Source organism: Schistocerca nitens, chromosome 8, assembly GCF_023898315.1.
Source record: "Schistocerca nitens isolate TAMUIC-IGC-003100 chromosome 8, iqSchNite1.1, whole genome shotgun sequence".
In the NCBI taxonomy this organism is placed as follows: Eukaryota; Metazoa; Arthropoda; class Insecta; order Orthoptera; family Acrididae; genus Schistocerca; species Schistocerca nitens.
Genome location: NC_064621.1, coordinates 321,757,572 through 321,771,312, shown reverse-complemented (window position 1 = coordinate 321,771,312; position 13,741 = coordinate 321,757,572). Strand labels below are relative to the sequence as shown.

The following is a 13,741-nucleotide window of genomic DNA, read 5'->3' as shown; positions in this document are numbered from 1 at the left end:
GGGTTCACGAAGCGTCTCGTTAATACTTCATGTTGATCGGAACTTTCGGTAAAAAATCTTGCACTTTTCGGAATTGCTTCGCTGTCCTCCTTTAATCCTACGGGATGGGAATACCAAACATTCAGGTAGTTCAAATGGTTCAAATGGCTCTGAGCACTATGGGACTCAACTGCTGAGGTCATTAGTCCCCTAGAACTTAGAACTAGTTAAACCTAACTAACCTAAGGACATCACAAACATCCATGCCCGAGGCAGGATTCGAACCTGCGACCCTAGCGGTCTTGCGGTTCCAGACTGCAGCGCCTTTAACCGCACGGCCACTTCGGCCGGCCATTCAGGTAGTACTCGAGAATGTGCCGTACTAGTGTTCTACATGCGTTCTCCTTTGTGGATGATCCACACTTCATAAAATTCTTTGAATAATCCGACTACCAACCTTGCGTGCTCGTTTCAATTTATATCGTTTCGCAGCGTTACGCCAAGATATTTAATCGACGTGACAGTGTGAAGGCGATGCTTTCTAAATCGGTAATTATTTGTGGACAGAAACTTTTCTGTCTCAGGGAATTTTATTTAATTACAACTTGGAGTAAACATAAAGATTTTGTAGCAAACCGATGTTAAGGACATTTTCGTGGAATTTGGTGGGTCCTTTCTTTTACGTCACCTGCACTTTTTTACATCCAGTTACTGATAAAAACTAAATCTTAGGATAAGCCGATACAGATGAAGAATTAAATGAGACTGAAAATTCTCGCACCCATTTGTCGTGCCCTAAGGCCTGAGACACTCGTCTGCGAAAATATCCACAAGCGCTCATCTGCTTAAAGGACAAGAAATGTAATTCCGGTGGGGGTATTTTTAGAAATTCTCTAGACTTTTCCTTAATAGCGGAGTTCTTGTCCTCCCGACTATGGCACTCATGTTTGGAAATACCAGATCGCTCGCATTCACAACCATCCACTAGGACGGTTGATATTTTTAAAAATATCTGGGATCCGATATGTCGATATTTAACATTACCATAGACTCCCGGTATGTCGAAGGACTGATACATCTAGGTATCGTAAATAAAATTTCGGGATATCGACCTATAAACTAACGGCTGCACATTATAAATATGCTCCCGGTTTTATATCCGTATATTTAAATATTCATTTGTTATTAGGTATTCTGTACATCAACAAGCTAACTGCCTGCCTATCCCCCTTAGAGCAAGAACTGAAAGGAAAAGAAAACGTTGGAATTTCAAGATTGGCGATAACCACTTCGCTAACAGTGGTAACTGCATGTAAGTGGTACAATAAAAGGTGTCTGATGGGTCCACCGCTCGGTTTCGTCACATGGCGGATTTGTCTTTCTGCAAATGCGAGCGACCTAGCAGTCAGAACTGTGTGGCGGAGCTAAAAGTTGCAGTTCCTGTTGGTAGCGGCGAGTGCCGATATCCTCAGCATATTCCCTCATACTTCTCCACCCACCGCAAAAACCAATCTTGTCATTCAGATTATGGCCATCTTTTCCAGCAGCAGTTTTTAAGAACGCCGATATGAAAAGATAGCGCCCTAGGAGCGTTAAAATTTGTTTTCAAACGCAACTGATTTGCTACTACTCCACATCGTAAATCTTGTAATTCCATTCACACCGTGTAAGACGTATGCTGTGCCGGCGATGGGCGAGGCATGATATATGTAAGACGTATGCTTTGCCGGCGATGGGCGAGACATGACAGAGTCTCTGACCAGAGAGTAGTATGTCGTTAGTTGTTGCTTGTCGCTAGTCTGCGCTTGTCTGCGCGAGTCGACAGTAGTCTTGAGTAGTCTGCGTGAGTCGGCGGGAGTCGGCGCGTGTCGGCTGTCTGCTCTGCTCGGGACTCTGGTCAGGACTCTGCAGGATCGGTATTGTTGTAGAAGGTGAAGAAGCAGCCTTGCGCATATCCAATAATGTATGTTAATTGTCATTTAATTTGTTCCAAAAAATGCCCCAATAATAATTTTTATAATATAAAGTAACTTTTTTTAAAGAAAAACATTCATTTCAATTTAAAGAATATTTCCAATGCATGATCATTCCTTCCAAGAATCAAAAAAAAAAAAAATATACGCCAGCATTGCACGAAGCTGTGTCAAAAAATTTCTACATAAGAGCAGATATATTTGCAGTTTTTTATTGAGGTAAGAATTTTTGCTTTTTTATTCAGAATACAGGGCCGAAGGGCAGCGCTGCTGACCTCATAAAATTTACCAGGTTGCTAATTTTTTTATTATTATATCCGGATTTACGAATTGAATTTTGAGGTTACATTAAATGTGAATGTATTTTTGCAGACAGATTATAAGTGGGAGCCAATTTTGTTCAGAGGTTACATTTAAATCAATTTTGTTCTGAGGTTACAATATATACAAATTCCTTTAGTTATTACTTTTGTGGGGAGCTTACGCTTGGTTCAAGGTCCATTTTCACTATTAATTTTCTGTGGGGAGGTTACACGCATTCATTTAGTTATTACTTTTGTGGGGAGCTTACGCTTGGTTCATGGTCCATTTTCACTATTAATTTTCTGTGGGGAGATTACACGCCAAGTGTAACGTCCCCACAGAAAATTAATAGTGAAAATGGACCATGAACCAAGCGTAAGCTCCCCACAAAAATAATAACTAAACGAATTTCTAAATATTGTAACCTCAGAACAAAATTGATTTTAATGTAACCTCTGAACAAAATTGGCTCCCATTTATAATCTGTCTGCAAAAATACATTCACATTTAATGTAACCTCAAAATTCAATTCGTAAATCCGGTAATAATAATAAAAAAATTAGTAACCTGGTAAATTTTATGAGGTCAGCAGCGCTGCCCTTCGGCCCTGTATTCTGAATAAAAAAGCAAAAATTCTTACCTCAATAAAAAACTGCAAATATATCTGCTCTTATGTAGAAATTTTTTGACACAGCTTCGTGCAATGCTGGCGTATATTTTTTTTTTATTCTTGGAAGGAATGATCATGCATTGGAAATATTCTTTAAATTGAAATGAATGTTTTTCTTTAAAAAAAGTTACTTTATATTATAAAAATTATTATTGGGGCATTTTTTTGGAACAAATTAAATGACAATTAACATACATTATTGGATATGCGCAAGGCTGCTTCTTTACCTTCTACAACAATACCGATCCTGCAGAGTCCTGACCAGTGTCCCGAGCAGAGCAGACAGCCGACACGCGCCGACTCCCGCCGACTCACGCAGACTACTCAAGACTACTGTCGACTCGCGCAGACTAGCGACAAGCAACAACTAACGACATTCTGCTCTCTGGTCAGAGACTCCGTCATGCCTCGCCCATCGCTGGCAAAGCATACGTCTTACATATGTCATGCCTCGCCCATCGCCGGCAAAGCATGCGTCTTACAACCGTCACCCCCCCAGTGCAGTCAGACTTCTTCTTTGTGCCACCTGCACTTGATTCACACAGTCAAACAGAAAAACTGGAAGTAATGGGATCTCAAAAAGTAGTAAGCTCCTTCTAAGAGGGAACGTAAAACTATGTTCTGCTACAATTTCAAAAGAACAGTGTCAAGTATTTACCGAATATCGTGAAAAAATATAATATAAAATAAAAATATTGGCACTCCTTATTGCCATTTAGATACCGATATATAGATATATTGAGGAAAATATGTCGTCGATATCTGTGTGTCGATGTCCTTTTGGGAACCAACGGCATATCTGTATTTTATCGACGGACCTACCACTCACACGCCCACACACACCACACAATCCATGCGTGCACGCATATCAATACGTACGCAAGCAGGCAAGTAATACAGCAACGCAGCACGTCGTAATCACGCAGCGCGGTTCCCCGACCTGATTTGTGCTTTTTTCACGCTTTCGGCACCGCACCGCAAGCGCGACCGATTCCGAACAGGAGACGGAATTCCGTTGGCTTTACAAAGTGCAATGGAACTTGGAGCTGCCGACATAGTCCCTCCCCACCACTCGGCGGAGCCGCCGGGGGAAGTCGTTGCGAGAGAGACGCCCGCAGGGCCGTGTCCTCGAGCGATATAGTTAGCCAAGACAGCGGACGAGAAAATGGAGGCAAAAAGGGGGCTTCCCACGTGCTCGGGTATTTTGACATTCACGGCTGTAGAACCAGTGGACCGTTTCGGCGCGAGCGCACGATCGCGGAGGCCGTTTGCCTAACGTGTCCATGTATCGGTATCCGAAGGTTCTGGAAAAGATACAGCCCGCCGGTGTATAAAAGGTGTGGGACTGCAGGCTATCGGCACAGTTCGGTGCAGGTAGCACTCGGCGAACACACACAGATTGTTCTTCTAGCGATGGCGCCGAGACCTACGAGCCGCCTTCTGGTGTTGGCGTGCCTGCTGCCAGCGGCGTGGGCTGGCGCCAGTCCGGATCCTGCGCAGGATATCCGCGGAAAGATGTACATGATGCGCTCCGCCAGCAAGGACCTCGACTCGTCGGCCACTGGGTACATATACCAGTCCGACGGCAAGGGGCCAGTGCAGGTGGTGAAGCTCGGCGACGCGGACGGCGACGGCAGCGCCTACTACGACCACTACGCGGACTACGGTTCCGAAGGCGTGGAAGGCGGCGTGGGACTCGGCGGCGGAGCCGGCTACGGCAAGTACTACGGGCCTGGATTCGGCAAGTACTACGCCGCAGGTGGGCTGGGGCTGAGCAAGCTGGTGCTGCCTAAGAGCTTCGGCGCCCTCGGACACGGAGGCGGTCTCGGCGCCGGCGCTGGGTTGGGATACGTGGGCGGCGAAGGCATCGGACACATCGACTACGACGGAGGTCTGGAGCACAGTGCAGCTCTGGAGGACCTGGGCGACGGCGGGGGCGCCGCTGGCGGACACAAGGGCGCCGAGTACTACGGGTCGCAGGGTGGCGGCTACCAGGACTCCGGCTACAAGAAGGGCGGCGGTGAGTCCTACGCCGCGGGTCACCACGCTGCCAAGGGTGGCAAGGGGGACAAGGGCTACAAGGTGCAGGAGTCATTCGACAAAGGCGAGAAGGGCGTCCACGCAGCCGAGGCCGATAAGGGGCACTACAGTGAGGGAGCTGGCGAGAAGAAGGTAATTCTAAACCACCATTATCATTATTTTCTAAATTATTTTGCAGTAAATTTTGTATTAGATAGCCCATTGGGACACTCAGTGCATTCATTCCCCTTGTGTTCCATATCACTCTCTTCTCTCTGCGAGCTATTTTTTCTTTCTTCAGTCCACTTGGTTCTTATATATTTCCACCTCAGTCTTTTGCTATACGACCCACCAGTTTATTTTTTGATACAACAGTTCTTCGTCTACTACTTTCTCTGCCTCTGTCTGCATTCTATCGATGTCATTCTCACCTAGCTGCTGAACCCAAGCTATATCCTCTAATTTTCGTACATGTGTAAAAAATTTCTGTGCAAGTCTCATTGTTGGGAGTCTTTGAACATGTTCTCAAAATTTGAGCCTAGTGTCTGCTGCCAGGTTTGGTAATTTCTCTGCTACTTTACGGGATTTCAGTCCCTATCTGTCCTCAGTTATTTTGGTCCAATAATTTTCGTCATAATCTTTGGTTCTTCCTTCGAGATTTTTTTCGAGTTCGCCTTTTCTGTTAAGAATTAAAGTTTCGGCTGCACGTACAGCTTCAACTTTGATCACCGTACTGTAGTTCGTAACCTCTGTATGTTTCGACATGCACTGCTTCTCGTAGATGTCATGCGTTCCCCCGTACGCTGTCTTGAGTTACTGTAATCTAAATCTCCGTGCTTCCTTTTCTATCTCCGCTAGATCAATTATCCCACCGAGATACTTTAAGCACCTGACGTCTTGATATGTGTGTACTTCGTGGTTAATGCAAGCGATCTTAAAGTCATCTCGTCCAAGTTAGCTTCTCTAATTATCTTGTCTAGGATGAGGTTGGAGTGATGGCAGTCCGCATCATTAGCCTAACACCGTTTTTAATTCAAAAGTGCTGTGTCATCTCTCCCACATATTTTAATTAACTTTGCGTCCTGAGGGTTTCCATTATGAGGTACACTATCTTTGAATCTAGTCCCTGCCCTTCTAGGAAGTCAAGAAGAGGCTGTAAGTCAGTCGAGTGATATGCTTTCCTGCAATCGAAGAAAATACCGATGATTAGGCTGTTGCGGATTGAATAATATTTCAATACTGTTACTAAATGGAACATGTTTTTCACGAGCACCCTGGAAGAAACTTCGTTTGGTATTCGCTGATCTTCTGTTAGAGCTGTGTTTGGGTTTTTTGAAGTAAACTTGAAGGCAATATGTTTTACGTTGCTTGAAAAACAAAGATCCTTCTGTTGTTATTTACGATTGTCCTGTCACCTTTCTTTTCGAATGAGTAGACTGCCATATATACATCGTTTCTGAACTTACTTTCCACGTGCAACAGATACCCACTGAGAATGAAAACACTGATCCTACTCATCCTAGAATACTGTACAATGTATGCATCAGTACCACTGTCTTAATTGAACTCTACCAAGATCTGCCAAGTCACACAAACTTAGTCCTACACAAAACGTCACAGACTATTTGGATCACCAAGTGAATCCCAGACATCTGCAATTCCGCAGTTTGTAGCTTTACATCACCTAATTTTAAATGAGCGGCTTGAACTGAATGTGGAATGCCTGAGGAGGCACATGGGCTCTCTTCCTCGCAGAAATGAAGCCAGTTTCAAAGCTAGAGGTTGTGTTACGTAGGACTGACGTGACGTTCTCATGGGTGTTACCGATTTTTTCCACAATGTACTTATTTCTGCACGTATTTTACCTGAATTTATCCTCGTTCTCTGTGTCGATGTATGAATATATTTCTCTCTTCATTTACCTTAAGGTGGGAGGCGTGGTCATTTATCTTTTTGCTAATCCTGTACATTGCATGTTTGAAGATTTCATGGTTTAACAATTCTGTTTCTTGGATCTCTATAAACGTCTTCCACGCTGGATGTGCTGTCTCCTATGAGAGAATATTATCAACACAAGGGATGATTTTAATGCAACTACCTCTTGTATTATGGCCGAAATTATTCCTTCAAAAACGCATGTTTGTAAACATGGAAAATTCACTGTTTCTTACCAGAAAATGAGGTTTCATTGTGACAAAAAAGGAAGTTCGAATAAAAACTTGCAGCAGAAAAATATTTCCTGCAGCAGTATTATACTATCTACATCTTTAACTTCACTATCTGTTGCACATAACAAGAAATGATTAGTTTAGAGGCAACTGCTTGTTAAAGCAACAAATTCACGGTTGGAATTCGGCATTGGGATGTGGTGTGGTGCCTTGAAGTTTACGTTATTACCATAAACTTTTAATAACGAGAATGAAACTTTAATTGCCCTTGTGTTAACAATAGCACAGTGAGTTGTTAGTTAAAAGGTGCAATGAGGAATTTTTTTCGTTGTTTTCAGTAGACTTCCAGAGTATGTATTCAGAAATAATTGTCAAACCTAACACTTGAAGTGATCGATTAAAGTGTAAGAGTTTTCAGTCAGTGAAACATTACTAAGAATTAAAAAAAAACTACACAAAACTTGTGTACACGATAAGAGTTTATGAGTAATTCAAGATTGTTAGTGGGGTGAAGAGCATGACAGGAAGGCCTTGCACATCGGAAAGAACATTCTGTATGGTAGTCAGTCAAAATGGAAAAAAAATACTCTTTTGATGTAAGCGCATATGAGGAAATTTTCGGTTCAATTTTTAACGCAATATCACTGACTTTGTTTAGGAAAGGTGTACCTACTTCTGTGTGGAACAGTAATCGAAATAACTTTATGCAGTATGCAGTACGGAACCCTCCTGATTTTCGTAAATACTCGTTACATCTCTATTTCTGTATCTGCTGCACTATTCACACAAACGGCTTATAGTCTTAGTACGACATTTTTCAAGGAACACATTTTGATTGCTATGAATTTTGATTTGCATGCTACAGAACTGAATATTTGATTATAACTTCTTACTGACACTAAGTTCAATGCCATCTGTGTTGTTGCATCGTATGGTCAGACTTTAAAAATCTCCTAGCAATTCTTTAACGATATACTTCTAGGATTTTATTCACAACATGAATCATTACTTCGATGTAATAGCCTGTAAGAAAAAAATTTCTTGACGAATCCTTTTGACTGCTAATAGTTCCTTGTATGATGTTAAATCGGTTTAATTTTTTTGACGTCTTTCCACCTGTTACACAACAACTAATTACGAATAGTGGAGATATAGCGCAGTGCGGCAGCGATTCTTTTGAATAGTGTCATCATATATAGATTTTGGGGTTATATGGTACGTAAACCACGTCCTTTGTAGTTTCTTTTATTTCGTCGTTGTGGGTTTTAGGTATAGTCAGGTACTTTCTCAACATCCTCCGAAACTACGCGCCTTTGCTACTGACTTAGCTGACATGTAATACAGATATCATTGATACAGAATCAGTTTCAATCTGCTGTTACTTGGCTGTTTAACAGCGTGACTATATTTTGGTTGAGTATGTTCGGTGGTTTTGTGTGCAGTTGTCGTGGTATAATAGCTGTTGTACACCATAACAAATGGAAGTTGAGCAATAAACCAGTTTATAGTTTTCACGCCACTCCATCAGTTACGTACGATTTTTGTTAATCTGCGGGAACATACTGCACTGATTTACGGGACGCACGGCTGTACATCGGAAGGTGGAGGATGGATATTATACCAGACTTACAGATGTGCCAGTTTTTTTATTTCATCCTTTAGCATTAAGACGGGAATCATGTAATATAAACAAAGATAGCGTGCGACTGCTTTTTTCAGTAAGGCAGAATCAAAAGTTATCCTTATTATGCATGGGACAATTCAGTAATAGCGTGTGTATTAGGACTTTCTTTGGAATCATACGAGCAGGTTGGTACGCGAGAGACATACGTGGCTGAGCGTGGCTGTTTTGAACCCAGGCCCACCACGACGAGGCGGCGCACTACGGTGCCCAGCAGCAGGGAGCCAAGGGCTTCAAGAGCGCCAGCTTCGGGGAGGAGGGCAGCCACCGCAAGGGCCACAAGACCAGCGGCTTCCACAACGTGTACCACAAGGACGAGTACAAGAAGGACCACGAGTTCTACGATGACGCACACCAGAGCGGACACCACAGCAAGGACGGCGCCTTCGAAGCCAAGCATGCTGTCAGCCACGGCGGCTACAAGAAGGGCGGCCAGTTCGAGGGCGGCCACGCCGAGAACGAGAAGGGCGAGAAGGGGGCCTACTCGAAGGTACGTCCTCCATTTACTGTTTGTGTCATTGCGAGGCAACCCCTTGTAAGAAAAGACCGAAAGAGATGCAGATCCCAATATTATGAGACTCAAGCACGTACACTGTCCCCTCAGTTTTCTCCCTAGGCACAACTCTCCTCCAAGCTCTAACACCAAGGAATAATTGAAACGCTTTGCATAGTATTTCGCCACGTGAAATTGCAGATATTCCTTAACTGGGTTCTGTATATTCCAAAGGTTTAGAAAGAAGTCATTTCATGAGGTAATCGAAGGTGGTTGTAACAGTAGATTAGATTAGATTAGATTTGTTTTTCGTTCCATAGATCCGTGCTGAGGAGATCCTCCTGGATGTGGAACATGTCAGTATATATTTTTTAAGCTGAAATAACAATACTAATAGTAAGAATATATATAATACATAATTTGATTCTGTTAAAAAATTGGTCAATGGAGTAGAAGAAGTTGGCCACTAGTAAGTCTTTCAGGCTCCTTTTAAACTGATCTTTATTTGTAACTAAATTTTTTTGTTTGCTGGCATATTATTGAAGATGAGTGTTCCTGAGCAGTGGACCCCTTTTTGAACTAAAATAAGAGCTTTTAAGTCCTTGCGCAGATCATTTTTGTTCCTGGTATTGTATGTATGAACTGAGCTGTTTGTTGGAAAAAAGAGATATTTCATTTAGGACAAATTTCATTAAGGAGTAAATATACTGAGAGGTAGTAGTTACTATACCCAGTTCTTTGAAGAGGTTTCTACAGGACGTCCGTGAATTTACTCCACAAATAATACTTATTACACGCTTTTGGACTCTAAAAACTTTTGTTTGACTTGAAGAGTTACCCCAATCATTATACCATATGACATTATGGAAATGTCATTACCAGATTTTGAATGTTCAGACGGCGAGAGGCATATGTGCATTATTATCTTGATGGTTCTAGAACTCATCTTCACAGTCTTCGGTTTTAAGTATAATTTCTGTTTTGAAAACCTGTTTTGCAGTCTATCTCATTCCTTTTCAAGGTTCGCTCAAGCAACACAACTTTTCAAATGCAAACCACAATTTTCTCCTTGTGATCTTTCCCAGGTCTGACAACCCTGCTTGCTAGAATTATAGAACTGGACGGAGCCGCTATCGATTTAATAATGATCAGGATACCAGCATTCTGGTAATATTAGCAATTACTGAAAATCATTTCCCTTGTCTTCGACCTCGGTCCTAAATTGTACGTGCTAACTCTTGAACATTCACGTAAGTTGCACTTGTAGCAGCAAACAACTTTAAACTATGAACAATGACGTTTGATCTTCGGCAAATCTTCAGCTGATCCTGTTTATGGAGCGTCCAGAGGCATAATTTTAGGTGTTCCCTTGTTTCTAATGTTAATAGAAACGCAGTTATTTACAAAAAACCTAAAATTTTCATAAGATAGTTGATTATTGACAACATAATCATTCCCTCTCGGCGTTTCACCGTAGCGTAACTTCGGAAAATCATAACATAGATCCAAAACATAATACCTGAAGATGAATCCACGTGTTCCGAAATATTGTGCTTAATGTGAAGTTATAAAGACGGAATTTATTAATACATTCATCTGTATTAATGACGTTAAGGTTATATAAAACGTAATGGAGCAGAGCATAGTACCGAATTTCTTTTTTTGAGCTTCTGCAAACGTTGGAAATTGATATTTTGCACACTGTTATTTTGGAATCAGCAGAACGTATTTTTGCCAATTCAGGAAGTAATTTATCAATTGTGCAAGACTTCATACGTTCACTTTTGGAACAAGATATTAGTTTAGACTACTATCTTAAAATTGATACTGACATCCCCGCTTGTACCCATTGCTTGGGACAGATATTACTTATGACGCGTAACGTTACAAGGTTTATGCTGAACATTACTAAAACTCGTACTTCTTGCCCTATTTAGACACATATCTTAGGTCGATCAGTGTGTCTGGCTACGACATGAAGTATCGAAATTCTGCCCTTGGCAAATCCAAATCAAAATAAAACTGCTGACCACTTAATGAAGACGCACAGATGCTAGAAAGACGTCATGAATATCCATCGGGAAAGGATGATTACATATTACAGCTCCAAAACGACTGTCCTTCGTCCCCATCGTCATAGGGCAATGCAGCTCTGTACTTTCAGCTCAGTACTTTGAAGATGATTACTTTTTCTCTCAGAAAAATACACATTCATTTGTTCATCCAACTTAACGGTCAATAACTTACCTCTAATTCGTGCAGCCCTCTGGTAAGACTTCTCTTTAGTTTCGCAAACTAGTGACAAGGTTCGTAACAAGTCATGCGAAATCCTTTGGCTTTGGTCGTTTTTCGCTACAAAGACTAGGGTTGAATTACCAAAACGAATTCATGACAACTGAAAGCGTTCCTAAGTACCATATTTTGCTTGGGTGTGATAAAAATCCATTTCGTCATTTCATCGCCTGCCAAATAAATAGAAGCCCAGCCTCATCTTCTAAAATATTTAGCCGACGCTTGCCCTCATTTAACTATTTTTAGCAGTGTATAGCACTGCATTTAACATACATGAAAGCCCTCTCTGGATATAAATTCGATTCATACAACTACTCCTCCGACAACCCGTTCCTACTGCGTTGGGAACTATAAATTAAATGTCGAGAGTTTATTTCTGCTAATGTTATAGTTCGCTGTCTGTAAAAGCTTATCTGACGAAGAGAAATACATTAATAGCTAGTAACAGCAAGTTTTTTCTAAGAGCATGTGTCTGGAGACTACCTTCATATGGAAGCTAAATGTGGACGATACACAGTGAAGATTAGAAAAAATGTGATGTTACGGATAAACGAACAAAATTGTGTGGTTAGGTTAGATAGTTAATAAAGAGGTATAGAACCGAATTATGGAGAATCGAGTTTTATGCAATAATTTGACTGTCATTTAGCAGATAACTATGACCACTTTGTTTTAACTGATTTGGATGATGTTGACTGACTACAATAACCAAATGCTTTTCACAATATCTACACACAATATAAATAAGGACTGTGAACACCAATGTGACTCTCTGTGATTTACGGTGACCATCCCTTCCGCTTAGGGCGCCCACAGCGACGCAGCTAGCGGACACGACGCCGCACGCGGCGAGAAGGCGTACCACGGGCACGACGAGCAGTACGGCGCCGAGGAGCAGGCGGGAGGCGGCCAGAGCTACGCACACGCCAGCGGCGGAGGTGACGCCGGCTATGGAGGCGGCAAGTACGTCGGGGGCGGCTACAGCGGTGGCAAGTACCTGGGAGGCGGCTACTGATCGTCACCGTGGCGCCAACGCCCCGATGGGGCACTTAGTCACATTCTGTTACGTTAAAGCTTCTTGTGTGTAAATTAATAAATTATTTATGTATTTTGCAAAACGTACCGTCTTTCAAATTTACCTACCAATTCGTTAACCCTTTCACTGCTGGAGTTGTGTTAACTCGTCATGCCTCGCCGTTGCCCTGGCGCGCCAGACGTGGTTAAGCTCGGCCCTTAGGTTTTCCATACAGCGCTAAGGACATGCTGACGCGAATAGTACCACCAACCTGTATACCGCTAGGGACGAGTTTAGGCGCGCTGAGTCACAGCTACCTGATTGCGACAGACGTGAAAGCACGCACAGCCATCTTTCCGCCCTGCTCTTCCAGTAGCTGTTCAGTGGACTGACTGTATAGTTCCGGAGTGAGTATATGTTTTTTGCTGTGCTGCCTCTTTGCAGAATTCGATTTCGCTTCCTGCGTTTGCGTCAGTTTTCTTGCTCTCTACGGGAGTTGTGTCACGTCGCCGTGGTTGCACAGATAATGAGGTCCTGTATATGCTGACTAGGAGCGACAGTGAGTGTGAGTTATCTGATGTTGCTAGCAGTGATGAGTCTTCAACAGAATCTCGAAGCTGTAGTCCTCAGCCCTTTACATCAGAGGGGACAGCAAGGATTACAGTCAGCAGTTCCTCTGAATCCGAGGAATCAAGAAGTGACAGTGAAACGCTTCGGATAACAGCGCGCTTAAGTGACACATTCGACTGGAAAGAAACAAATTTCCAGGCGTTGTATCATTACTTTGATGACTTGATCTCAGGACAGAAGTGTCAACTAGATACTGACGCAGCCATTCTTTCATCTTTTTGTGATATTTATGTCTGAAGAACTGTCAAGTTAAGACGTTAAAATTAAGTGATTATTGTTCCTTAGCCACTCTTTTGAACGCACCAGTTTTCAGTCAAATTATGTCCCGAGATCGTTTTTGTCTACTTCTGAGAATGCCACACTTCAGTGATAACTCTTCGAGTACCGGGGGCGACAGTCTGTTTAAAATTACGACGATTGTTCACGAAGTTCGTATGACGTTCCGTAATTAATTTCGTCCACATCTAAGGTTTCGCATAGCTGAAAGTCTCTCACTGTTCACAGGACGGTTGCCTTTT

The 13,741-nt window shown here is 42.4% G+C and overlaps 1 protein-coding gene across 1 annotated transcript; it reads left to right on the top strand.

Moving 5' to 3' along the window:
• Positions 1-4,338: 4,338 nt before the first annotated feature.
• LOC126199546 (uncharacterized) lies at positions 4,339-12,593 on the top strand. Its single transcript, XM_049936467.1, has 3 exons — positions 4,339-5,097; positions 8,972-9,283; positions 12,384-12,593. Exons 1-3 carry the CDS (start codon positions 4,339-4,341, stop codon positions 12,591-12,593), a joined length of 1,281 nt encoding a protein of 426 aa, XP_049792424.1.
• Positions 12,594-13,741: the final 1,148 nt, after the last annotated feature.

Bases quoted from the DNA above. Each gene is read 5' to 3' on its own strand.
- LOC126199546 (XM_049936467.1), top strand. From the start codon at position 4,339: ATGGCGCCGAGACCTACGAGCCGCCTTCTGGTGTTGGCGTGCCTGCTG. The intron at 5,098-8,971 runs GTAATTCTAAAC...TTTTGAACCCAG, and splicing joins AGGGAGCTGGCGAGAAGAAG to GCCCACCACGACGAGGCGGC. The intron at 9,284-12,383 runs GTACGTCCTCCA...CCTTCCGCTTAG, and splicing joins AGAAGGGGGCCTACTCGAAG to GGCGCCCACAGCGACGCAGC.